We start from the raw sequence: 27,471 nt of genomic DNA on the forward strand, positions 1-27,471 counted from the left end.
CAGCGCAGCCAATCAAACGCTGGTTCCGCAGAGGCGCGGGGCGCCTGGCGGAAGGGGGAACGTGGTGCTCCTGGCGGAAGTGGCTGTTGCCGTGGGAACGGGAGCCCGGACGGACCGCGGCGGCCTGGGGCCCGCGGGGCTGGCGGCGGCCGGCGGGCCGCAGACCGAGCCCCGGGGCGCGGGGGGGCCGGGGACCGCCCGCCCCTTCCTGGCGTGGAGCGCCGCGGAGGTGGCTGAGTGGGTGGCGCAACTCGGCTTCCCCCAGTACGAGGTGCGGGGCTGCCGGCCCGGCCGGGGAGCCGTCGCCTGAACCGCGCGTGTGTGAGCGTGCGTGTGAGTGGCGAGGGCCACCCGCGTCTCACCCACCTTTCCCTCTTCTTCCCCGCCCAGGAGTGCTTCAGGGCTAACGGCATCACCGGCCGCCGCCTCATCCTCGCCAGCTGCTCCCATCTCCCCGCCATGGGCGTCACGGACTTCGGCCACATGCAGGTGCCGCCGGCTGCGCGCACCGGAGCTCCCTCAGCCCCTCGGCGCCCAGCCCTGGCCCATGCTGCTTGCAGGCAGGCCGGGCTATAGCCTGGCCGTCCAGGCTGCCTGCTTATTCAAAGAGGGAGCCTCAAACTGGACAACCACATTTGTTCAGCCAATCAGTTACATTTCTTGAGTCTTTTCGGGTATAAATTCTTAGCCAGCTGGAGATCACACGCTTCCTCTCACCATAAGTGCATCATAACTGCTTAGCTTTCCTTTTAGCCTACGTTGCTCCTCTTGCTCCATGAAATTGCTTAGCAAGATGCATGCACCTTTCTTAGATATCCCTCAGAACTTCCTTTCAGTAATTTTCCACTTCCTGATTTGTAGAACTTCTAAAAGTCTAGCCAGATGTAGCCTGCAGCAGTTGAGCCACTGATTTCAAGCAGCGGAAGGGCAACTCATTATTACTTCCTTGTTTTATGCTTTGCTGAACACAAACAGCATCTGTCTCCCTCATTTTATAAACATGTAATTGCCTGGCCATTTTCCTTTCAAACCTACATCTTTTCTTTAACAACCACTGATAGTTAAGCTAACTAGACTGAAGTTGGGGGCTACAGTCCGGCCTTCCAAGGCTTCAGAAGGCTTCCAAGGCTTCCAAGGGTTCAGAAAATAAGCAGGTTAACTTAAATTTAATTAGTCTTTCCCCTCCCTGATGGAAACCACAGAGGGACTCGGGGCTGTATTTACAGAGTCAAATAATTTGTTTCGCATCATGATTTAAAGTTGCTTTCCCCAGAGGACACAAGGGTAGGAGTTCAAATAACCAGGAAGAGAAAAAAACCTTTATGCTCCAATGACTAGAGTACGAACACTGTTTTTATTCCAGAACACCAAAAAGCAATTTCACCACAGGTCTGTCTGACTGCACAGTCTTAACTGTTTGAGACAATATGCCACCAAAAGCATTGACTAGTGCCTCGACTTTACCTGTTGGTTGCAGGAGAAGGCACCAAATTACAATGCTTAGTTTTTCAGACAGAAGCCCTTCAAGAGTAGTTCTAGTACAAGCAGATGCAGCCTTTATAGTCCTTTGCACTTACCAAAGATGGCAAGAATTTTATTGTCTTTGTAAGCCTCACCTTCACACTGGGTTATAGGGACTATATATGGTGGTAGTAGTAACTGCTGAGAAACACTAAGCCACGGGTTAGGGATCCCAACTGTAACCCATTTTTCTTCCTGCAGAAACTGAAATTCCTCAGGGCTACGGTAAGCGATAGCCAACACACTGCAGCAAGCTTAGAAATTAGACTGTCTCTGTAATGTTTTCCAAAGTTTATAAATGAATTGGGAACATCTCACAAGCTTCAGTGAACCTAGATGTTCTTGAAGATCATGCCCTATCCTGCTAATTATTTGTGTTTCAGAGAACTTTGATGGAGTCCAAGCGTGCAGCACTCTGAGCAGGATGTGGCCCTTCGGGTCTTTCAGCAAGTGTGTACTAGAGCAGATGCAAAGTTATGGCCATAATCCTGGGCACATCAGCTTCCCAACAGGCAATATCAGTGAAAGGCTGTGAACAGCTGAAACCTGAGATAGTTACTATAGAAATAAATGTGATAGCATCAGCTCAGTGAGAGAGAAACTTCTTGCAATTTAGGGGAAATGTGAATTATGTAGAAGCTAGGCAGCATGGGAAAGTGAAGTTACTGCTGGTTTTAATTCTACTGTACTGGTATTTTAAATATCAAAACCACTGAAGGTACTGGTCCAGTGTTCCTTTGATGTGACACAAAGTAGGGTACTGCTCTACAGAGTCAGGCCAAAGTTGGGGGAAGGTTTTGAGCAAATCCTGTGAAAGATCAGTAAAACCTTGTGAATTGTATTTCGAAGCTTCAATCAAATCAGGTTATAGCCTCAGAAGTGACTTCAAAAATAATGGCAGGGCTCCATTCACTGACAGTTCCAGGTCCAGCTGGCTTGGATAGCCAGTCACCCATCATTTTCTTAATGAGCAATATGGTGTGTTGGTTTAATTAGTTTTTACACCTCTTCTGTGTATAGACTTTGTTGTTGACAATATAACTTATCAAACAGCAGTTTTTGCATTAGACAGAATAGACTCCAGCTCATTCACCCATAGCTTGTGTTTTCTGCAAGAGCAAAGAGGAAAGCAGACCTGTTTGTGCCACTAAGAGACCAAATGTGGTGCCATCCCCCACAGTCAATCTGGAGAATGAGCGGTCTGCTCTGTTTTTACAGTGTCACACAGGGCTCATGGGTTCAGATTCCTCTCTAGTTGTGACTTCCAAGTGTGAAACTGTTCCAAAATTCAAAAATTCAGTTATTTTTCATGCTGCTCTGACACAAAACAAATAGCATTAGCTGTTGCCCTGTGAAATGAGAATTTCTGGTATTTCGTCTTGTATTTCAGGAGATTTCACGACACGTGCGAGAGTTGCTGGGGATTGAGGAGCCTCCCTTCAACAGATCCATTGCCCTCCCATACAGAGACAACATGGGTCTCTTCCTGGAGCAGAAGTCCCGATCAGGAAAGAAAGCAGATGCCCTCACTTTCTCACAATTTATCCAAGAAGCAGGACTGGAGCCCTACGCTACAGCTCCTCCTTTGCAACAAGCCCAGACTGGGGTAGAGGCAGATGCGCTCCCTGTACCACAGGGCACCCAGAGTCAGGATTAGAGATTCACACTGCACTTCCACCTTTGTAAGAAGCCCATCAAGGACAGCAGAATACACCCTTATTACCTTGCAGTTTGTCCAAGGAGGTACAGTTCCACTTTCTTCCAATTATGGAAATGGCCATTGCAGCTCTTAGACATTTGATTACAGCAAACACATCCCCTCATTGGCACTTTTCTGCAATCCTGCGTTTGTTTCCAGGAAACAAGTGAAGCAGAAGTTATAAATAAGACTGTATCACTGGCTGTCTTTCACTTGTGCTTCACATTTTATTAAAAAGACCAAAAAGCAATCACAGACGTATTTTAATTACCAGTGATGATAACAACTTCCCTGCAGCTCAAGTGAATAGATTTCTCCCAGGCTTTAGCATCTGCAGAGTGGTCTCACTGTAAAGCCCGCATGTCAGATAAATGGCATATACAATAACTGGTGTACAGGTGTGGTGCCAGCTGCTGTTGGCAGTCGTAATTAAGCGAGGGGCTTAGTTACAACATGCACAACTAATCCCTGGCCTCACCACAAAAATTATTTCCTGTGAGACAAAACCAATCAGTGGTTTATCATAGTAAACAGTACTGAAACACATGATAGATGATGGCAGGAAGTGTAAGAGAATACTGTAAACTGAACTAAAGATTTTGGGGAATAATAAAAGCTTTGTCCTGGGTGGATTTGGACAGAATATCCAGTTATCCTCCTTTCTCCTTGAAAGAAGTAACACGTAGTCGGTGGTGGTGGTGGTGTGCATTATCACCAGCAAGGAAGTATGATTAAATGCCGATTAAAGCCTGCCTCAACAGAAAGAATGCTGCTGACTAAATCATTACTTTTTTGTCTGGCATCAACAGCTTCCTCAAGATCCGCCATGCTAAAAATTAAAAAAAAAAAGAAAAAAAAAAAAAGATTGGGCCCAGTCCTGTTTAGTTATTTACACCAAAGCTGTAGCCACTACAAAATAACTAATTTGGTTTTGTAATTCAGTTTTCTATTGAAACTGCAACAGAAACCCATTGAAACTGAAGCAGTTCATAAGCCAAGATGATTATATAATAAGCAAATTCAGACCAAAATAAAGCAGGACTCAGGCAGCCAGGGACAAGCAAGTTTTCTGAGCAGTCTACAGGGCGAAACTTGTAGAAGTAAATGTGTACGTAAGGCTATTGGCTGGAATATTTTAAAGAGTGCAGGAGCAAACAGTGCTGGTTCTTGCACCCCTCAGTCCTGTGAGGGGGCTGGGATGAGATCTCAGCAAAGCATTCTGCCATGGGCTTCGTTATAGTTTACAAGGATTTAGAATCACGGTCAGCAGTTTCCTCTGGAATTTCTGAGAAAATGTTGGAGGCAGCTGTGGAGGATGGAGACTTGTCATCTAACGTCACACCAGGCTCCGCTACAGCTGAAGTAAGAGATGACTTGGTGCTGATTCAGTCCACATCAGTCTCCAAAGGATGCCTGCTATGGTATAGCAAGATGGCACCAGACAAGCTCACTCTTTTCTAGCATGTGGCTAAAGGGAGACTCTCAGCTGTGCAGCTATCAGGTCAAACCAGGGGAAGGTTCTGGGAAGAGAAGCCAAGTGGAAACATTTATGGGCAATAACAGTCCAAAGCAGCTTGCTAATAATTTAACAAATAATGATTTTCTTCAATGTCTGACTATGAGTCTCTTTTTTGGGTCTTTGAAAAACAGTCAGACTCGGAGACTTCAATCTAAAGTGTTTTAGGCAATACTCACGCAGAGGAAAACTGAGCCTAGTGGCTCTAGAACAAGTCCTGTATAAGCAGAAATCCTTCCCCTCAAGCAGCGTTCTCCTGACTTAACATCATCCATAGTCTAGTCCATAAATTACTGTAAGTTCATTACCCATAGGAACTGTCCTCTCTAGATATTCCCACAGGAGATTTTTTTTGTGCCTCCAATGCCTCAGTCCTGATCAGCACCTTCAGATAACCCTCATAAGTAACCAAACAGGAGCCAGGGACAAAATAACTCAGGGATGGTACTCCAGGTCTTTTATTGCTAACACATCATCTAAGGCAATCTTCCCTGGGAGGTATGTGGTCCTAAGGGCAACACACAATTCAGCCCCTTCCAACCCAACAAGACAGCCCATGCTTCAGCTGTGGATGAGGCAAGCTTCAGAGCAAAGAGGAAGCCTGGGCAAGCAGTACCTCAGCATTCAGCCCTTTGCTAACTCCTTTTGAGTCACTGACAAGGCAAAACCTCTGCTGACAAAACTCTTGCACACAAACCATGGGTGGGAAATTTTCTGCTCTGCACAGATTGGGCAGTAATTCAGGAAAACAGAGCTCACTGAGTAATTTCAGTGCCTTCTAATGAGGCAGGTTCAGCCACATGCTGCTGTTCAGGGCTGCATAGAAAACGGCCACTAGCCATTCAGCATCAACTCTTATTTTCTCCTGCAAGACAAACAAAATCAAATGCCAATTACTAGTATGCACACAGGTGTGAAGAGATATTCTCATCTCTCACTCCTGTGAAGAATTGCATTGTCAATCAATCAGAGCTGGTTTATTTGAAACCTCTGATCTAGGATCATTTTAGGTGGGGGGATGCTGAAATTAATAATAACAAATCTATTATAGCTTGTATTTCCTGTAACTCATTCTCATCAAGTAAACAGGAGCCCTTTACAGGCTACATATAAAGTCACATAACCATTCAGCCATCATGGCATGATGAGCACTGTAGCTGCTTTAAGAGCCTTCAGAAATGCAAGAATTAGAAGTGCACACAGATGCGTATAATGAAATTGCGATGGACAGAGGTAGCAGCTGGCAATTAAGAACAGCACATTCATGGAAATGGTTGTGCCTGAGGGAAGAGAAAAATATTTTGGACCATGTTGTTCTTGCTCAGAAAGTGTATTTCAGCTCCTGCTCACCTGTTTAGCCTCAGAGCTGCTATTGTTTCATGAAGGGGAACAGTAGCTGTTTAGAAACCGGTGGCAGGTATGTGGAAAGCAGTGCTCCTGAAAGGAAAGGGTGACACCCCCCTCCCGGGGATGATAATCAGAGAAACTGGTGAAGGAGACACACTCTGCCTCATTTTGCCCGCTCACTGCTCATGCACAACTACCCTCTTCCACGCACGCAATTCCCACGCCAGCTTTAGCTGTACAGTGGCAGGATTTCTCTAAGCGGGTTTTATTCCCCACGCTGCACTCCTAACTAACGAAATTATCACCAGCCCAGGCCCAGCTTTGAATCATCCAGGCAGGGGAACCACTGAGCCCAACTCCTCGGAAGAACTGATGCCAAGTTGAAGCGAAAGGAGAGCTTTTGCCTGGTGAGCTGCAGGGGCACGGTGCCCGCCCTTCGCCTCCCACTCATCGGTAGGATCCTGGCCAGAGCGCTGCTCCAGCAGCCTCACGATGGCAGCGAAGGACTTGCTTCTGCCTGGAGGCTGAGGCAGCCGGAGCGAGCGTTCCGGTGAGGCAGGGGATGCTCCTGGGGATGCTCCCGGGGATGCTCCCGGGAAAGCAGGGGATGCTCCCGGGGAGCCTGGACTCGCTGTGCCGGAGCTGGCAGGTGGCCGCGCAGCACGGGTGCGATGGTGGGGTTTTAAGGCCCTACGTGGGGGAAACTCAGAGGAAGCCGCAGGGAATATCCCACTGCACCAGCCACGGCTGAGTCAGCAGTTGCTGGGATTCAGCCCATTAACATTTCTTAGAACGACTCCTTTCCAATAACCATCTTAACCAGCTAGAAGGGCTCTTCCTATTTGATGGACCCTCATTGCCTTGTGTTAAGTATAATCCATGGGTCTCAACACTGGCAATGGAGAGATGGTCACAATAGGATTGTTTTTCCATCTAGTGGTCTGGTTTTTTTTTAAAAAAAAGATGTAAAAATGTATAAAAATCATCCCTTGCACTTTCTCCCCCAGTGCACATAGGTCATACCACACCTGCAGCAGCACAGGAACGTGTCAAGGTCCAGGTGCCTCCCCACTGCAGGCAGATTCCCTCAAGCAAGGTCTCTCCTATCTTTCCCTCTCCTCTCCCCCTCTCTCCAGCTGGATCCCCACTATTTGTTTGCCCTCCCTCAGCCCTGTAATCAACAGCCAGCATCACCCAGGTTTAGCTGATGGCTAGATGCTAACAAGGAGGAAGCAGTTATCCTTTGCAGGATCTGCAAACCTTTTACTAGTAAACAGCCTTGTCCACAGCATGAAGAGCAGCGTCACGCTTGGTCCCTCACTGGTCACCTCAGCAGGAGGCCAGGACTGGCCTGACCACGGGGGCTGGGCACCCCCAGGCATCAGGAGCAGGGGGTACAGGTCATACCCCTGCACTGGGAGCCCTTGGGAGAGCTACAGCAGCAGCTTAAAGCGTAACACAATGCTCTGGGTTTGCTTTTTCAACCGTGGAGACTGCAAGCTGCTTTCTTTGCACCTTGTTTCCTGTGCTGTCTCACAACAGGTTATCTGGCAGAGATAATCTGAGGCCCTGGCAGGAGCAGGGTTTCAATGGTGGCATTGTGTTTGATCTGGAGCTCCCTTGACTCCTTTTGATCATGTTTTCAGGTTTATAGCCACAAAGTCTACAACTTCCTCTAGCAGAAAGCTGAAACTCTAAAGTGTTTCTGTGACTCCAACAGTTGGGGATTTGGGGAAGTGACCAACCACGACAAGGTTTGCAATGACGTTTCACAATAAAATTGTGAGAGACAGTAAGGGCTGTGCTTCTGCACAGCTCCAGCTCAGCCAGCACACACGCACTGTGCTCGCCCCATGAGGTCCCAAACAACAGCAGCACATCCAGGCTCTGACACGACGGGGTCTGTTTTACCTGAGGAGAGGGATGGTGGTGATGAGGCTGTACACAATGCAGCGTTTCTGGATGGCAGGCCAAACGACAGAGCAGAGGGACAGCACGCGTGACAGGAGGCAGCAGAGGAACACGACATCCACCCAGGCCAGCAGCCGAGCGTTGCTGCAAAAGCACGTGAGCCCCTGCTTCGGCAGGCCTGCTGCGATAAGCAAGGAGAAAGGGACTCAAGAGCCCACAGAAGCAGCACAGGTGACCGACCAGCACCTCTGGCCACCAGCAGCACGATTACCTGTGCTCTGCCACATGCAGTGAAACACAAACCACCGCTACCAGGCTGGGACTGCTGGCTGCCTGCCCGAAGTGGCACAGAGGGACTTGGCTGCTGCCCATCACCGTTGCTACATGGCAAAAGGCAGAAGCAGAGTGACACAGAGCAGGCAGACTCCCTGCCAGGAATAAACATGCAGAGAGCTCGGCTGCCTCAGCTGCCTGGCCCCAGTTCTTGCAGGCTGATTTAAAGCCTTTAAGTGAAACAGCCAAGCCTTGGGATCTGGCTAGTTTTCAAGATCTATAAACAGTCATTTAATAATCCCTGCTTCCTCTCTGCCCTGAGATGATTAGAAAGAGGATTTTATTGTTCCAAGCATCTCCCTGGAGGACTGTTCTCCCCACTTGTCTTGTTTCATATAAGAGTTTATGGGGCAGTTGACAGTTTGTACGCAAACAGTTGCTCTAATGCTGCAGGCTGATCTCTCCTGGCTGGGCATTCAGAGCCTGGCAAGAAGCCTGTCTGCTACAACTGACCATGCAGCCCTGAAACAAGGAGAGGGATGTCTCCATTTCAGCACTGCTGCTCGTCTGGGGAGATGTTTTATCTGCTGGGTGAATGTTTAGCAGTCTGGAGTCTCAGTCACTGACCAGGCTCTTGGCAAATGAGAAGGAGAATTTTGAAGAACCACAAAAATGGGGGGGGACTGGACTAAGCTAAAACAGGCCTTCACCTAACCAATACTCGAAGAACAGGGTTAATGTCTCCACCACACTCAGAAGGGACTGGTAAAAAAAAGAAAACAACTAAATTAATGTTTGATGGACAGTGGGTTTCCAACCAAATAAAGATCTTTTCTACAACAGCATCCTATGTTTCCCAATAAAAACCCTGGAATTTCCTGGAACTTCAGTATTTTTGGCAGAAAAACATTATTCAGTGTGTTCAGCCTGAAGTTCTATGAAAAAAAGTGCATTTAAAATTCCACGTAACTGCAGTCCTACTTCCAGGCCCAGGCTGGGGAGCACTTACCAGGCTTTCAGGGCACCTGGTGAAAACAGGGATACTGGGGCATGGAGCTCAGCTCAGCATCAGGAGCGCTCAGGCCAGCTGCTTCCCAATGTGGCCACTGCTGATAATCCCAACCTTCAGCCTGTGGCTGTCCCCCAAGGAAGTCGGCAAACCCTTCTCACGGTTCTGCTCTGGCTGGGGAAGCAGAGGAACTGGCATCAGCCCACAAGTGGTCTTACCCTTACCGGTCCCATACCGCACGCCCAGATTGCACATCCCAACCCCACTCCCTGCATCCAGCCCAGCCCACACCACTGCTCTTCAGTGGGGTTGCCAGAGAGACAAGAGGCTGATGGCTGCAGCTTGGCATCCACAGCATCTGCGGGGCTTGGGGCTAGACCCCAGGGAGCATGGTGTCCCCATCCCAAAACACACCACCCACGCTGAGGCTGGCTGTCTGCTAACTGTAAAGCAGCTCAGCAATTAAGAGCGGATACCTGGCAAACACATCTACCCACACAATGGCCAAGCTCAGGGACAAATCAGCATGAGGAGGACAGACCAGTAGCAGAAGCGGTTGCTGAGAAGTGACACGGGACAGCATGTGCTAGCAGGAGGATTACTGGCTCATTACAAATCATATAGACTAGTGGCAGGAACAAGCGTTGGGCACTAGGAGGTTTCTGGGATTAAATCCTGATTCGGTGCTAGAGACAATCTCCGTTCCATGTTTTTCTCAGCAGAAAACTAGTCCAAGTGATTTAGCACTGACTGACAGTGAGTTTATACAGATGCAGATGTTCAGTAACGAGCAAGTGTAGGTATAAACAGTAGGTGAGTTTTTAACCATGCAGAACCAAATACAAAACTAACAAACTGTAGCACTGTGTGGGAATACCTATATAATGCTTAACTTCATACAGAGCTGGTGTGAACCACACAAAAAACTCCCTACAGAGACCAGTCACCTTCCCCAGTCCTCCCAGTGACACATTCATGCTGTTTAGACTAATGCCAGAATGACCAGATGTGCCTGCATCATGTTTTAGCTCAGTAAAGATGCATTCGTTCTGTAAGAGCTCGGCACATCAAGCTTTCTTCCTGACATGACTGTGTCACCCAGCCAGCACATTTTACTGACAATGAGAAGCTCAGTTCCACCTTATCTGAGGTCATGGAGAAGTTTGCAGGAGAAGATGGCATAGGCACATGTATTCACTGCCAGTCTCTTGTGGTGCCTTGTTAGATACACCAAGGCAGGCCTCACCTTCTACTGCTTCATCAGCCTGAGAGGACTTGAAAGGCTCTGTAACGTCCCACATCTTGGCCCAGAAGGGGAGGCATCGGGAGTGAGGACCCAGAAGAGGGACGTGGCCTTCACCCATGCAGCATCACAGTCCATCCCAGCACCTGGCAGGGTTGTACCTGCAGTGTGATACCCCAGCTCTTCTCAGGGTTTCTTCTTGCCGACACAAGGGCCTAGAAAAGTGGCTGGTCCCCACATGCAACGCAGCCACCAAGAACGAGATGCATCTGTGGACATCTGAACTTATGCTTTCTCTGATGTTACATTTCTCTATTACAGAAGTCCCAGCTGGACTTTAAAGCTCAGCCACCTGCAAGCTGCTGGCACAGTGCTTGGGACAGACTTCACTGGAGCTGCTCCTGGGCTGGAAGTAATGAGAAAATCAAATCTTCAGTAAGTGGTTCGGTTTTCAAGTTCAAAGCTATTTCTTCATTTGCCCTCAGCTTTCCTAGGACAATACTGTACCCTCTGCCCTCCCCAGCTCTTGGCCAAAGCAGGACACTGCTGAGCTATCTCGATTACACGTGTCCCCTGATGGAACCCAGAGCACACTTCAGTGTATCACAAACCTGCACTGGAGATGGAGAGAGGTGAAAACTGGCCCGTTCCCTAGGGCTCTCTGCAGTTCACCCAACTCAGGCACAGCTCCCACAGGGTGAGAGGTACCAACTGGGCTGAAACACTCTCAGCCAAGCTCATCAGGGGCAAAAATGACCTCATGAGCCATTGCAACTGGTTGGAGTCCTGTCTTGCACTATTCACCACCTGCAGCCCGCTGGTGCCCATGGCACTACAGTCGGCATGAGGAACAAGGGTGGCCTGAATGAGGCCCCCGGGTTTCCACCCGCTCAGGTTCTGTCCAGGTTTGTGTCCCCCCATAGTATGGCAAGCACCAGCCCTACCTGTGTGGGCAGCAAGCCCAGACCCCTGGGAACTGCCGCTGCCACGGTGAACGTCCCGTTACTGGAGAATTGCACACTTCCACAGGGGGAAGCAGGGCGTGGGGGCTTTTCCAGAGCCACCGCAGCATCCCCTGCAGCACAGAAGAAAGAAAAAAAAATCAGTTCTGGGGGGAGGACCACCTTCATTGCAGAAGTTTTTTCTGTTTTTTAATGTTGGGTACAGCTGTGCCACCCCAAGAGCCAGCAGCTAGGTCAGCATGGAAAAATGAAGAGTGCAGGGGTTAAACATGTCTCTGTTCCAGCTCCTGCTCACACATGTTCATGGGGAAAAGGTGCTCTCAATTAGAAGAAGGTTGGCTTCTCCCATGGGGCCAGATGGGTTGAATTTCCAAAGAAAGCAAACAAAAAATCCTCATTTTACTATCTTAATGCGAAATCTATCCATGATCTACTTCATCAGCTGGACTGTGCTGCCTAAAAGCAGGTACACGCCAAAAGCACACAGGGGCCTAGGACACGTATGAAAGAGAAAACCTGTATCCTACTGAGGCTGTCCCAAAATCATCTGCATCAGCTGGGCAGTACCTGCTACACTGCTAAAAAAAAAAATAATCCAACCAAACCTACCAGTTTTACAGTAATTTTAGATTACTACTTATTTAAACCCCACCCTCACCAGCCATAGGACACATTTCTCTGGAAATCCTCCTCTTCCTGCCAACACAGAGTAGTCACTGGTAGCCTGTGAGCTGTGGCCGCAGAGGAACCCAGGAATAACTGTTAGGGCTCCCAAATGCTGCCTTATAGACAAACGTTCCCTTGATGCACCATGCACAATCAATCAGACACTGACACCAGCCACAGTATCCTGGTGCTCTGGAAGGTGCTCACAGAGCTTCTGGTATTAGGGCATGAGAAAACTAAATCACTAACCCCATCCCCTGTGGCACATCAGCATTTTCTGTTACAAGTAGTCCTGCTTTGCAAGGGACATTGGCAGTGCCAATACCCACAGGCCAGAAGCACTGCATCCTGCAAACTGCACCCCAACGTCAACGGATCTGTAAGCACACCCAGATCACTGCTCCCCTGCTGCTGGCCTTACACGTCCCCTTACACACCCTGTGTCATTGGTCATACCCCAAGAGAGGCTTCGAGGACCCCATGCTTGGAGAATACAGGCATGAAGATTTATTCCATGGCTTCATCATATTCCTCCAAGGTTATATTCAGCTCCTCCTGTTGTTCCCTGACATAAATCCCAACCAGCGACACCATTCCAACTCCTACAACCAAGCAATGTCCTGGCCTGGGGCACGTGGGAGAGCCTGGCAGCAAACCTTGCCCTAGCTAACAGCATCCTGGCTTGCCTCAGGCTGAATGTTGCCAGCAGGTTAAATCTAAATCCAGAGTGCCCTGTCCAGCTCCGGGTTCCTCAGTACAAAAAGACATGGACACACTGGAGAGAGTCCAGCAAAGGGCCACTAAAATGACAAAGGGACCGGAGCATCTCTTGTTTGAGGAGAGGCCGAGAGCTAGGACTGTTCAAGCTGGAGAAGGCCCAGGGGGGAATCTCACCAATGTGTGTAAGTATCTGATGAGAGGGAATGAAGAAAAGGGACCCAGCCTTTTCAGGGGTGCCCAGTGACAAGAGGTAGTGGGCACAACTGAAACGCGAGTCCATCTGAAGACAAGAAAACACCTTTCTACTGTGATAATAGTCAAATCTGTGAGCAGGTTGCCCAGAAAAGCTGAGTCACCTCCAGCTGTGTAGATAGTGGAAACCTAAATGGACACAGTCCTGGTCTGCTTGTTCCAGGTGACCCTGCTTGAGCAGGATTGGACTAGATGATCAAGAGGTCCCTCCCAACCTGAACAATTAATTCTGTGAGGGAAAAAAACAAAACAAAACAAAACATACACCAACAAAAAAAAACCTGAGTGCACAGTGCAGAAGGGAGGCTGGAACCCAAACCTGCCCTCAGACTGGAGCATTGCTACATATAAGCCTCACCTTTGTGTAATCACCCCTGTGGCAACAAACTCTCCTACAACATTAAAATTAATTCACCTGTGCTGATAGCATTTAAGGTGTGAAATAACGTACTGCTTCAAGTAAAGCCACACCATGGTAACAAGCACTGTGCGTTTCAAGACATGAGAAAAGACCCTGCATACTCGCATTGTGAGAGGTGTGGTAAAGCACTCAGGATTAGCACACAGAGTTACAAAGTGTTCCGTGTGGGATGGAAATAAACAGCCCAAGGAGAAAGAGACAGCTTTATTTAAGGAAGTGAGGTCTGGAAGGATGAAGCCAGCAGTTGCCTGAGGAGTGGTGTTTCTGAGAAAGTGCAAGTCAATCCTTCCTAGCATAACACTCCCAGAGAAAAGAGCTGCTGGGGCCAGGAGGCTTGTGCCAACTGAGAGGGGTCCCTCCTTGCTCTCCAGCCAACCCACCGGGGTTCTGACCACCTCCACACTAGGTGCCTGTCCTTCCCTGACAGAGGGCTCTTCAAAGAGCTGCAGAGTGCAAGCACTGGGACACGGGCAGAGGCTGATGTCTTGGCTCCCTGCTTGAGTTCATACACCACCTCTTTTCCTAGGCTGAGCCAGAAAAAAACAACAAAAAAAGTGAGCTTTGAGGTGCAGCTGGTCCTTTCCCCTAACACACTCTTTGATGCAGGGAGAACACAGTCCAGTAGGCTTTAGTCCAGCCACAGCCATGATTGGTGATGTCCAAGCCAGCTTGAGTGTTACAGGGACTGCTCAGCACTGCCTGGTGGAGAGACCCATGAGTGTGACTGACCTGTTTCTCTTGCGAGAATAAGCCCAGGCACCACCCAGAGCAAACGTGACCTTCCCTCCGTAAACAAAAGCGATGCCTGGCTTACAGCCAAGTCAAAGAGAATCAGATTCCAAAAAGAATCAACCCTGGTGGATCAGTACCATGGTTTCGCTGGCTACGTTGGAGCAGCTGCCTTCAGCCAGCCCAAATACCACTGTCCCACAAGCCACGGGCACCCACTGTCACTGACAAACGCTGATCATGCAATGAGTAGTAACAGAGTTGCTCTGTTGGCACTGGACTGGGTTTTGAAGTTTCCTCTTTCACTGGCAAGGCAACGGCCAAGCAGGCTGCTTCACAGGTGCTCAGTTCTTCCATCGGATTTGCTAGAAGAGAGAACAAGATATGACTAACATCAGTGCTGAACACAGATCTCTCAGGGGCCAAGTCAGTGAGTCACAATCCCCGACAAGGACAACCATGGCCAGAGGGTGCTATTTCTATCAGTTTCACCCTTCACTCCTACACTGAATGCAACCCCAAACATAACATTAGCTTCCCAGCAGGGATAAAAAGTATGTAGGACAGCCATCCAGATACCTAATCTACAGCTGTTTCTGATGAGTCTCTGGAATAAAAAGTAGGTGTTTCTTACCATGTTGGTGAGAATGCTGTTTATCTTCTCTTCTTCTGCAGAGCCTCGCTCCACCTTGCATTTATATGCTGTCAGCTGGATGCGATCCTTTAGATCCCTGTATGTCTAGATAAACAGCAAAACCAGCACCCAGTTGAGTGAAGAGGACAATTCCATGGTTAGATGGTGCCCTGTAGATGAGCCAGGGCAACTCTTCAATCCCCCCCCTCAAGTTCCCACCACAGCACAATTCCACAGCCCAAATGCCAGAAGCCACTCTCGTGGCTTACTTGGCTTCCACTGGGAACCATATCACTGCTCCCAGGCCACAGGGATAAACATGACAGCAGTGGCACATGGCAGAGCACAGGAAACCTAGGGAGAAAAAGCAGGCTCTTGTCCTATCCCTTCACGCACACAGCAGTGACCCACCTCGATGACAACATCATGGCACTTGTATTTGGTGGCGAGGTTCAGCCGTGTCTCCACATCCTCCACCAGGCGCACGTACTCCTGCAGCACCTGCGAGGGAAGGAAGAACGTCTCAGCTCCCTTCTGCAGGTACCTCCTGCCTCGTTCTCTGACCCCAGTCACAAAACTTTCCAAGGTCGCTCGTCACACAGACTTGACCCCTTCTTTCCTAAGGCAACAAGTGACATGGACAAGATTGCTCAGGACCCCAGAGGCAGTAAAGCTTTGCTCACAAAGCTCAGAGTCCTAGGCTACCTCATTCCTAGGGATCGGGTTAACCACTGCCAGCCGGATTAAGCACAAGAAAAGTTAATGTAACAAACAAAGATGGCAATGCGCTGTGGGGAGAGAGCTTCCAGACAACTCTAGGCCCTCTGTCCCTCCTGCAGTCAGACCTAGGACCCAGCCCTCACTACCACTCACATTTGCTGTTGATGCATGGCTCACTCAGCTCAGTGCTGTACCCACCTGGCAGAGCCAGCAGCTCAGCAAGCTGTTCTCCCACTCCTAGCTAGGAAGCAGCTCACTTGGGGAATCATTCACACCTCAAATCCCAACGAAGAGCAGGAGGACATAAGCAGCAGTTCCTTGCTTACCTGCACAGGAGCATTGTTTCTCTGCAAGATCTCCACCACCCGGTGGAAGCCAATAGGTGCCTTCTTCTTGGTATAGCCCAGCCAGTTCTGAAACGAGAGCCAAACCGTATGTTAATCCTAAAGGGAAATCTCTCCAGCCACAAGAAAATGTGTTTCCCCCACTGCCAGTAATGTACACCACCAGCCACCACGTGCACCACTGGCAGAGCAGTGGCTCATGCAGTGGCTGGGTGCAGGTTGGCTGTGAACCCTTTGGTAACAGAGCATGAGGGCAGCCTCCTTCTCTGACCTTGCTGCTGCAGCCGAGCCAGGCCCAGCAGAAATCTTAAGCAAGGAGAGGAGCAATGTATTGCAACGCCCTGCAGCAGAGGTGCTGGGCCCTGCTGAAATAAAACCAGTCTGTCCAGTAACTCCAGAACAAGCCAGCTATCAGTAGTAGATATCAGTATTTGGAACTGAGTCCCCAGCAAGGCTTCCACAGCTCACCTTGGTGGTGAAGAGGGCATCTACATCATCCCAGGCTCGCAGCTTGGCACGGGCAGCCAAGGCAGTCAGCACATACTGCTTATCAGGAATCTGCAAGGCAGAAAGCTGCAGTCAGGGCAGTAGCACAGCTCAGAAGGCTTGTGTGGATTGGACAAGAATGACATCAGCCTCCAGCCCCGTCAGGACCCACACCAACAGCCAGGCAAGGAGGTGAGATGCTGCTTGAGGTCAGGGCCAGCACTGCAGGGAGCAGGAGGTGTGGATTTGCAAGTGTTGCTGCAGCCACGGTGCACGCAGTGAAAGCCTCCACATGGCTCCCACTTGCCTTTCTGAGCCTCCAGAATGGCCGTTGGCTCAAGGAGGATGCCATGACCCCCTCCCTATATCAGTGCTGAGGCCCTCGAAACTCCTCCCACCCAGCCCCTTCACCAAATACAATCTGGCTGCCCACATTTTCAGCTAGTGCTCCCACAACAGCAGGAGACTCACATACCTTAAATGTTTTCTTCAGGTTGGTCGGGCTGCTGAACGTTCCCTAGAGAGAGCAGACAAGGTCAGTGCAAACTCAGCAGGGCAGGCCACGGGAGAGGTTCAGACACCTGTTGTAAGGCACTTGCCTTGCACAGGGTGAATCTCCTCCAGTTTTTACTGCTTTTTGCATTGTGTCAGTGCCACAGGAGGAAACAGCTGGCAGAAGAGAATTGTCCCACCCCATTAGCTCTCTGGTTTCCCCTACATCCTCAACCGATGGACCTCTACCACTTCCAAGACCAGTATCACACACCTCAGCCTCATGGGGTTAAGGGCCAGTTATGGCTCCTTGAAGCCAGGAGTAAAAAGACAGTGGTTTCTAGGAGGCAGTTCCCTGACAGGCTGTCCAAGGTTGAATATCTCATCTTAGAGTACAAAAGAAAACTCCAAACTGATCCCAGATGGACAAGGGAAACTGGGTTCCTCTAGGTCTCTCTGAGGGATGAAATATGACCTCCGTCCCCTTCTTTCCTTAACATGTCCCAGCTTAACCACCCCATATATTGAGGGCTATAGGGATGAGATGTAACCCTTCTCCACTCCCACATCATCCTCACCTCAGCCTCTGTGTAGTGGTAAAAGCAGGAATAGAAGAGGGTGGTCACTAGTGGCATGTTGAGAATTGAAGCTTTGCGAGGATATTTCCGAAATATCTCTGCCTGCCCAGCCATCTCCAAATGCCGATCGTTGGCCTGTGGAAACAGGAAGACAGAGAGGGTGAACAGGAGCCAGGGCAACTGCCTGACAGAGCTGTGGGGCAGAGACCTGGGGAGAGAGTGTTAGTGATAGCAATGTACAAGCACAACCTCAACATGCCATGAAGTCTCAGGTCTGGTATTTCACGCATGTGCCTGGCACAGCAGCTTGGAAAGCAGTTCAACTACACTAGCTAGGGCAGGCTGGTTAGATCCAAATTGGTATAGAGTTAGGGACAGATAGAGATCGCACAGCTAGTCCCAGTCATCTCCTGACCAGCAGGAAAGATTTCATACCTCAATGATGATCTGTCGCTCCAACAGGGTATAATGGTCTTGGATGTGGGAGGTATCCTCAGCTGAAAACGGCAGGCTGGCCAGACAGGGAGGAAGGAGACAGTCAACAGCTCTTAACACAGTACACTTAGAAGGGTGCTCTGCTCTACCAAACATGTTCCCCTGCAGACAGAGATGTGGGGAACACCTCCCATTCTCCCCAGCCTGAGTGGCTAGTAAGTACTCAAGCTCCCGCCCCGCTGCCCTCTCCAACTGGCTCCTTCTAGAAAGGCTCCAGAGAAAGAAAAATTAGGTGACATCTCTCATGGAACAACCTAAAGCTGATGCTACCAATTTCCTTGAGTGCTCAGGCGCCCGAGCTTTCATCCTTCACAACCTGAAGGGTCAATGATCAGAAGGTCCCTGAAGTATTTTTGTCCTCAACAAAGCAGCAAAAGCTGCTGGACTAGTGATCACCACAAATTCTTCCCCTCTGGTCTACATTGTGTTCACAACACCCCACTCCCACTGAGGCAAAACCAACATCAGCTCTCAAACTACGTAAGCTGTGACACTGGGACAGAGGTCTAATTTTCTTTATTACCACCTTCTGTGAAGCACCCACATCTCTCCCACCATCCTGCACTTTCTCTTACCCAATGCAGCCTTTCAGAAATTCCCTCCTCTTTTCTACATCCTGGATGTTCAAATGCTCCCGGTACTGGGACAGCTGGAGGGAGAGGAAAAAAGCAGCACAGTCTGTTCTCATGGATTTGGGTGATACAGGACTTCAGAGGGCAAAATGGGAATGTAAAGCTCTTGCCTGACTACCAGACACCCTGCAGCCAGCCTCCCCCTGCCCACTACACTCAGGAAAGGGAACTTCTACTCCTGGGAATACTCACAGCAACTTCCTCAGTCCTGTCTAGGAACCTGCAAAAGGGAATGAGCATTAACTTGGAGGCAGGTTCCTTAGTAGTGTGCTCAGCTCTGCCACAAGGCTGGGCAAGAGCCTCACCTGAGCAGATCCAGAAGCAACTTCTGCTCACCCGCCTCTTTGAGGAAATGGATCAGGTGACACAAGGCCACCTGCCGCACCTCCAGCTCCCGAAACAAGATCTCTACAGGAGACAGACAGATGTACAGGTGGGTAAAGTATGTTAGCACTACCAAGCCAAAGGGGACTAAGTATGGTGCATGGAGTTGCAAGTCACTGGCAGGATTCAACAACCTTATCCCATCTCAAAGCACAGTCGTGGAGGCAAGAGCACAGAAGACCCATTCACTAAGCTGCAAATTGAATTCACAGCAGGGTGCTACCCCTACAGATTAATTTCCATTCACTCTATCACCACTACCACCTACCACTGCTTAAAGCTCCTCTCTGGGGCCTTCGTAGGCATCACCATCCCCCCCTCCCATGTTACACTCACTGCAAAAATATTTCATACTCAGTAAGGTAGAAATATCCCAGGTGATTTGTGACTTACACCCAGTGAAAAAACTAGCCTCTCTGCCCTTAACTGAGACACTTTATAAGAACCCTGGCCCCAGCTGCACTTACCTCTCCTTAGTGTCCGTTTCAGGAATATCAGGACCTGTGAGCACAGAGAGGCAGTTCTCAGCCAACCAGATCAGTCTTCACCAGAATTAAGACAGACAGACAGCAAACTGGTCAAGGCCAGAGGAAGCTTTCGCAAAGGGCCTCTGAAGACACATTTTTACAGCACTGAACTGAATTCTGCTACCCACCAGACACAGGACAAGCAGTGAGCCAGGGCCACAGCTGCCTGCCTAAGCTCCTACTCTGGAACTTAGATAAGTGAGACTAAGATCTACAAAGAAAAACCTTTCTGTGAGAGATCCAAGGGCTTAAAGGACCTGGATGAGGGAAGCTCTGACAGTCCCATTTGCTGCCTGATGCTTTGGAAGCCAGATAAACTGGAGAGGACCCTCCAATCTTCTGTGCTGCAGTGAGCAGATTAAATGTCAGCCTTCAAGAACTTGCTGCAAAGATCTGTAAGGCTGAAGGATCATGTTTCTTGTAATTAACCTGATATGAATTCTGCAGAGTGGCAGGAAAGCCAGCGGGAATATGGAACTTCCCGGTCGTAAGTTTTGACACTTTTGACACTTCTTGGTTTTAAGAAAAGAACAACCCCCCATTTGGCAAGATTAGGTGGCTAACTGACTGCATTCACACAAGCACCCTCTGTGGGGTCACCCAACAAGTCCCAGCCCTCTATGGCCCCAGCAAGACTCACAGCTGTAATGACATTTCCATCATGCCCTGCCACAGCTTCGTCCAAAAGCACCAGCTTGTCCTGCAGGGAGCGAAATCTCTCTAAAGAGCAGACCTGGAGATAGAAGAGGAATAAGTAGGCACACGGGACAGCAGACAATCCCCAGGCTGAACCAATCCCCCAGGTACTACCTACTCCTCCCCCATGAGCCCTTCAGCACATGAATAACTGCCCTCCCAACCAGCAGAGAACTTCTCATTTAGCTGAAGACATGTGTTGGATGATCCCTGGGAATCTGTCCACAGGGGTTGCAGAGTTATCCCAGCCTAGGGCAGTGTACATTGTACATTCAGCACAAACAGCCTTAAAACAAGGCAAAACTTTGCTGCACACCACAAACCACCAGCCCTGCCAGAAGGAGGGACCTCTGCAGGGCCCTTTCCATGGAGGAGACCAGAAAAGTAGAGTTGTAAGACTCTTTCATTCTTCTTACCCCACAATGGTGGCCTCTCTCAGCCTTTAGTTCACCTCAGCCTTTGAGGAGACACATGCAGAGTAAAACCACAAGCTCCCTGTGTCCTCACTGCAAACTGAGGCAGCTGAGACTAAGATACTAGGATTCCAGCTCCAGTGTAACCAAGATTGGTTCTGTCTTCCTTCCTCCATTTGCCACCAACTAAGAAGGGAAGTAAAGCCCCATAACCTCTGATTTTTTCCATAAACCCAGCCTCAGGGAGCAGAAAGGGTAGAGGGGGACACAGCAGTACAGATACCTCCTGTCAGAGCCTAGCTGAGGGGATGACTTAAACAACTCAACAAAACCCTGAAGGTCTCCTGCTGCTCCTTGAGCCAGTGTGATCCCAGCACTGCCACCTGGCAAAGCAGCCGACAGGCAGAGCACTGTCTCTGCTAGATGCTGCAAGCAACACAGATCCCCTCCCTGTTCCTGGAACAGCTGGAAGCCTAAGGAAGTGTAAAGCAGTTTAGAGCCACTCACCCTCCATCTCTTGCAAGCAGGTGGGAGTGGAAAGTCCTTACCTTGCCCCTCTGCATTCGCCTGACTGTATCTTTGGGGCTCCAATCACTGCTGTAATCCTGCCACAAGAAAAATAAAGAGCTCTTGAGCCTCAAGAGGCCAGATCATGCCAGTAGTCCCCAAGCTGCTTCCCACTCGTGCTGGATCAGAGTGATGGCCCATGTGTAGCTTCTCAGACTTGTCACTCAGCTGCTCCAGAGGGGTTGTTCCTAGAATGTGTCCCTACAGTGCTCAGGTGCAGATGCTGGGCCCTCAGACTCTGCATGCTGAGGGCAGAGGGGGGATAGAGGCTCAGGATGTTAACACAGAGTCTTCCTATTGCCTGAGTAAGGCCCATCATCATATCCTTTTATAAGAAGCACATTTCAACAGGTTGTCCTTGCAAATTAAAGCTCCAATGTTGCTTTCCGAAGGTCAAACAAAATACATGTAAAAACTGACAAATCCCAAACTGAGGGGAAAGAAATCAGCTTCTTGTTACAATTCAGACTTCTGCTGGTGAGCTTTCCACAGCAGTGTGGAGAACGCAGGGACAACAGCCTCAGGCAAGTGCCTGGAGAGTCACGCAGGACTAGTACAATGTGACAAGAGCACTGAAGCCTGCAGCAAGAACATCTTAAGGTAATAAGCTACCGATGCTGCAATGACCAAAGTTCTTCGCCTGCAGTCACTACGATCTGGAAGCACCAGATAAAAAGTGGCAGTGGCCTGAACCACTCAGACTCCAAGGCGGCATCTAAGTCCTGAGCACCAGGGTTCCCCTCCAGCACCTCTGGCCAGAAGCAGCTCCTCAGCCCGTCACTGTCAGGACAGTGGTTCAAAGCTGCCATTAACTTTCCCTTCTTTGTTCCACCCCGCTTACAATACTCTTGCCTGCTTTTAAGGGGCTCTATAGCCCTTCTCTTTCCTGCTTCACTGCCTCTGCAAACACAGAACACACCAGGGCACACTTATTTCTCCTGCTGTGCTTTCAGGAAGTGCTGTCTGTTAGGTTATGTGATTAATAGCTAATCAACATAAACACAACCAACCTGGTGAGGATCAGATAGCTAAGGATAGGCAGAGAAAACCCAGTAACCTCATCAGTGCAATCTGAGCACACTGACTTGGCCATTCCTTGCCACCATCAAATGAGACTGATTAGGTCATTATCTGTTGTGCAAAACCCTCCAAGATGAGTAAACCAAAGAAACTTTCCCCAAACACCATGCAACCCTAAAGAGGCCCAGGACCTAGCATGAGATGCAAAGGAAAGAAAATCCTGGGAAGTTTTAAGAGGGTTGTGTAAATGTGTGAGGCTTGTTACTAAAGCTTGCAGGAATGACATAAATCAGGGAAAGGGAGGGATAAAAACGAATTGGGCAGAAACAAGCATGGGAAAATAGAGGTAAAATGGGTCATAGAATGACAGCCAAGTTTAAACAAGTAGCTAGTTAGTGTGCCTGACTGAGCCCTGCAATGGACCACTGCAGTCTGATATTCTCATTAAATTCTATATTTAACCACTTTCTGTGTGGGTGGGCTCTCTATTCCAAATCTATGTGTTCGTATGAATGCTAGAGAACTTCAAGCTCAAGCAACCAGTGAGTAGAAAAAGCAGTCTGAGTACCAGGAACTGGAATGGGACCATGAACCCAAGGGGTGCAAGGGTCCAGGTGCCAGCAGCTGGAAAAGACTGGGGTACTGGGATTCAGCTACAAAACAAACTGGATGCCTAAGATCAGCTACTAGAGAGACCCACAGAGTGTGTGTATGTTCCACTAGTGGAATTCAGTCCTGGTCAGACAAACAGAAAGCTCAGGATCAGGCTTGAGTGTTGTATGTTTATGTGTCTGTTGGTAAGAGCACTGGTTTCTGTGTTAGTCCACGTGGGCAGCTGTGTTAGTATTGTGCATGTCTGTAACTGTAGGGAATATGTGCTCAGTCCTGTTACTGGCTAGGCCTGGGGACATGGAACCACAACCTCATACATAATAGGAGGAATCCACCCCGTCCCAAAATCCACTAGATTCTACAACACCTAACACAGCCTATCTGGGAGAATAACATTCCTGCCAACTGGAACTCCACCTCTGTGCAACTACCTCTGTGCTGTCCCAGTGATTTATGAAAAAGAAATTTAGAAGCCTTTAGATTTAAAAAATTCTAAAAGCACATGTGATGTCAGTTCATCTGACCCAGCATGAAAATAGCTTACAGGCAAAGTACTACTTAGAAATCCTTTTCACAACGACTGCTGGGCCATTCATTAGGAGTAATTAAGACCACCAGCAAAGCTCTCTACTTCTGAGCGAACGTAGATAATACCTAAGTTACTGTGAGGCTGCATTTTGTAGCTCCCTGTCCTATTCCCTGCATTGCCCTCTGCTGCCTGAAATGGTGATTAATCATTTCCCGTGAAACTAAGAGTAGGACATTCTCCTGGCAATATTCTGATCTCAGCGCATCACGAACACAGGCTGCTCACCTTGTACTCAGCTTTCGGTCTGCGCAGCTCTGGGGCGTAGTTTTTAACTCCTGTGTCAGAGAGAGCTAAGAGGGAAAGGCAAAGCTGAGTAGCACATCAAAATCTGGATTCACACTCACTTCCAAACCCACCGTTTTCTTGGGTTTCACAGTAGAAGGCCCAAACTCAAGCACCAAATGGCAGTACAGAGTTGCTCTAAACCCAACAGCCATCAGTTGTACATAAGCAGATTACCCCAAACCATCATGTCTACTCTTCCGCTTCTTTGCTGAATGACTTTCAGAAAACCCATGATTCAGTTTCCCTTTTTGCAACATAAGGGAGATGAAACATCCCTTTTTTTGGAAATGCTTTAGTTTATGTAAATCTGAACCCCTCCCAAAATGAGGCAGGGATTCAAAACTTACCATCTGAAAGGGACTGGAAACTTGGAAGTTTGTTTCGTCCTGAAATAAAAACACTCATGAGAGACTCTTCACCAGCAACATCTCTTGCAGAGGGAACACAAGCCTAGACTGCAAGCCAGCACACTGCAGATATGCCACTGTAGAACAAGCCACTCTGTACAGTGATTCACACTACACCAGCATAGCTGGGGCCCACCTGCTTATAGGCTAGGGCTTTGAAGTTGTCTGTGGCATCACAAACCACATCACATCCCAGCCCTATCTGCCCTCTTGTTGCTGAGGCCAGGAGAGGTTAGAGCCTGAATTCACTCATCTACCTGCAGAGCAGAGGTTCAAGCACACAGCACTGCTTGGGCCATAGCAATGTGGACAGCTCCATTCACCACGGCTGCAATTTGGATGCCTTTCATTATCACTTTATTACCAAAGTTGAGAGTAAAAAACCACCCCAAAGAAAGAGAGACAAAGTAAAAGCTGGTTTGTTGTCTGGCTGTGAGACAACAGAGCTGAAGTCTCACAGGCTGTTCTCCCCATGGCCTGCTGTGCATTTCCCCCCATGACCACCTATGCTGTCACTGATGCTACCATGTGTTTGCTGAACCAACTGTAACATCAACAGCAGCCAGCAGAGCTCCAAGTAAAGGATAACCAATCTGTCTTCTCTACAGTACTGGAGATCAAATGAGAGCTACGTGGGTCAAGCCAGTCCCTTTGTAGTCTGCTCTTTTCCACCAGGCAAACAGATTGCTGTACCTTACTGTGCTCTATCTTGCTGTTCTGGGGAACCTGGCTTTTAAGCCATAATCTCCAAAGCCTCCTCCCACACCACAAGAGCACACGATCTTCTGCACAAGGCAATCTCCAATTTCTGACCAGGGAGAGAGACACTCGCACACTGAGGAGAGATCAGAGCTTCCCTGTTTTGCAATCCACTTAAGAGAAAATGATTTACGTAAGATAACACAGCTTGTTCTTTGACACTCTCGAGGGAAAACCCATTTGTCCATATTGTATATGAGGAACCTCACCTTTGAATAGACTGCTTAGGGAGTAGGAGGAAACTTGTTTGGGAAGAGCAGCATAGGAAGAAGAGCCCTTCTGTAGGCTGGAGTCTCGGCCCTCCACTGAGCTAGTGCTGCTGGAGGCTGTCTCTTTGATTGACCAGGAGATGCCTATATGCAGACAGAGATCATTTATAACAAAAAGAAAACCAGTCTATAAAGAGTGATCTTATGGCAGAGCAGGAATGTTACCAAGTGTGCCCTAGTCAGTTCTGCACTAGCACGTCCTGATGACTTTGACCCTCAGCACTAAGTAGATGCAGTGCACAGAATCCCAATCTCATGTAATACTGCTTATTAAACAGTTGCACATTGTTCTCCAGAAATGGCTGATTTCAGCAGTGTTGTACAGCTGGCTATGGCTTATATAAAAATATGCATAATCCTTGCTCTAAATGGACAGAGCAAGTCAGAGAATTCCTGTCTTACCTCAAATTAGAGAAGCAGAAGAGTATAACTTCCTAAACACTGGAAAACTAACATAGTTTTCCTCCCCACACAGACAAAACATCCATCAATATGCATATGCTGCTGCCAACAATGCATGTCTCCCTCCTGCTTGTTCGAGACACAGTCTTCCCTTCTTTTCACGCAGCTGCACAACACACATTTTAGGACAGGGTGATGGAGCAAAGAAAGCTGATAGGTAGAGACCTTGGGTGGGAAAAGAAACAGCCTGAACCAGAGGGAGGAGCTACAGCACAGGACAAGAACGGACTCTCTGAAGGTCCTCTGGGTGATCCAACTGTAAATTTTCACTGTCTGGCACTGGCTAGCAAATGCTACATCTTCTATGGGTCATGAACTCCAAAGTGCAGCTGACAGCATTGTGTGTGGGTCATGAGCTCACTGCCATCATCACTAGAAATGCATTTGCTTAATGCTTACAATTCCCTTTCAAACTTCATGCATAAGAATCAGTCTATAAATCCACACCAAACCTTGGAATATCTCCTTAAAGTGCTGTGGGAACAAAGCACAGAGAAGTTTAAATGGTGCCATTTCAGGCAGCAGTGTGAAGGAGATGATCACCTAGAATCCTGCAGGCCAGGTAAGCATGATGAATATCAAGCCCTAACCTCCAAAATATCTGCTCTAAGATTGGCTACGTATTGGGAAAAACACAGTGAATTCCCTCCACTTGTCTGCACTCCTCTTCTTTATGTAATTTGGGCTTCTGCTCACTCTTTTCAGTGGATCCACACAGGTAAATCAAGTGGCTCCACAACGTGTCCTGAGGAGACTAGAATTAGATTAGATATGCAGGATTAGATGGCAAGGAGTACTCCTGACCTCGACTAAACAACACAATTTAAGCGGCAATTTTAAACTCCCTTCCATCTCAAGGATACCCTGCAGTACTTCAACACTTACTTCCCACAGGTTCTCCGCTCCAGCTGACCCTCTCGAGGTCATCATCATCATCGTCGACAATATCCCGAAGGCTATTCACTGCCCGTTTGGATTCCTTTAGCTATGGACAAAAGAAAGACCACCAGTATTGCAGAGTGCACTTGGATTCCTATTACCTTCAAAGAATCTCCCTCCGAGCCTTGAATACAGCTTCTGCTGCCTCTTCTGGGGGAGGTATTTTACACCCGTAGGTGTTCAAAAGACAAGGCAGCCCTTCCTCACTGCTGGGAGCCCAAAGGCCACAGACACCTACACAGGCAGCTCAGCCAGCACGAGATGCAGCGTGCTGCACGGGCAAGGAACTATAGTCCTAATTAAATTTTGGATTGACTAACACGAGTGACGAGACAGGAGCCCTTGGTGGCCCCGACACAGGGCAGGGGGCAAGCATCCACGCCACCCGCGAGGCGCAGACCCTCAGCGAAGCAGGGGGCCAAGGCCTGGGCTGAGACGGCCTCGGGGCGGGGGGGGGGGGGGGGGGGGCTGTGGGGGGGGTGCATGCCTCACGCCGGGCCGGACCCTACCTGCGACAGCTCGTCATCCTCGTCGTCGAAGGTGAAGGCCCGGAACTTGGAGCTGTGCCAGTACTCCTCCTCGTCCGCCTTCACCCTGCTCATCTGCAACGGCACCGCGCGCCTGCCTGAGAAGAGCCGCCACCGGCCGCACCCCCGCCCCTCTCCCCCGCTCCCACCGCCCTTCAGCCCCGCTCACCTCCCACGGCCACGGCCACGGCCCGGCCACGGGCGGGGCGGGGCGGGCGGGCGGCTGCCGCGCGGGGCACGCCGGGACAGGGAGTCTCCCCGCCGCCGCCCGGCCCGGCGTTTCCCCGCTCGCGCAGCGCGGCGGCCGGACTACAAGTCCCGGCGGGCGGCGGGGCGGCGGGGGCCGGGCTGCTGGCGGCCGGGCT

General features: G+C 49.3%; 3 protein-coding genes across 3 annotated transcripts; 1 reads left to right on the forward strand and 2 right to left on the reverse strand.

Annotated features, from left to right (window-relative positions):
* The first annotated feature begins 91 nt into the window (after positions 1–91).
* SAMD15 (sterile alpha motif domain containing 15) lies at positions 92–3,865 on the forward strand. The gene is made up of 3 exons (XM_042791002.1): positions 92–271; positions 391–489; positions 2,912–3,865. Exons 2-3 carry the CDS (start codon positions 460–462, stop codon positions 3,176–3,178), a joined length of 297 nt encoding a protein of 98 aa, XP_042646936.1. The 5' UTR covers positions 92–271; positions 391–459; the 3' UTR covers positions 3,179–3,865.
* On the reverse strand, positions 3,424–14,504 carry NOXRED1 (NADP dependent oxidoreductase domain containing 1). The gene is given in 14 exon segments (XM_042790973.1): positions 3,424–4,618; positions 4,620–4,703; positions 4,705–4,740; positions 5,377–5,474; positions 5,476–5,669; positions 7,107–7,111; positions 7,995–8,172; positions 9,273–9,450; positions 10,421–10,516; positions 10,518–10,677; positions 10,679–10,725; positions 10,727–10,925; positions 11,464–11,594; positions 14,410–14,504. Coding segments are annotated over 12 exon segments (1,305 nt in total). The 5' UTR covers positions 10,799–10,925; positions 11,464–11,594; positions 14,410–14,504; the 3' UTR covers positions 3,424–4,461.
* Positions 13,730–27,470, reverse strand: VIPAS39 (VPS33B interacting protein, apical-basolateral polarity regulator, spe-39 homolog). Its single transcript, XM_042791001.1, has 20 exons — positions 27,276–27,470; positions 27,089–27,181; positions 26,526–26,625; positions 25,119–25,262; positions 24,091–24,129; positions 23,684–23,748; positions 21,219–21,275; positions 20,202–20,294; positions 19,502–19,535; positions 18,956–19,058; positions 18,843–18,870; positions 18,594–18,667; positions 17,959–18,034; positions 17,524–17,658; positions 16,929–16,970; positions 16,436–16,525; positions 15,950–16,036; positions 15,315–15,404; positions 14,904–15,008; positions 13,730–14,634 (listed from the first exon to the last, which is right to left on the reverse strand). Exons 2-20 carry the CDS (start codon positions 27,179–27,181, stop codon positions 14,614–14,616), a joined length of 1,476 nt encoding a protein of 491 aa, XP_042646935.1. The 5' UTR covers positions 27,276–27,470; the 3' UTR covers positions 13,730–14,613.
* Between the last annotated feature and the right edge of the window lies 1 nt (position 27,471).

This window comes from Tyto alba, unplaced genomic scaffold (assembly GCF_018691265.1).
Source record: "Tyto alba isolate M040663 unplaced genomic scaffold, T.alba_DEE_v4.0 Super-Scaffold_18, whole genome shotgun sequence".
Lineage (NCBI taxonomy): Eukaryota > Metazoa > Chordata > Aves > Strigiformes > Tytonidae > Tyto > Tyto alba.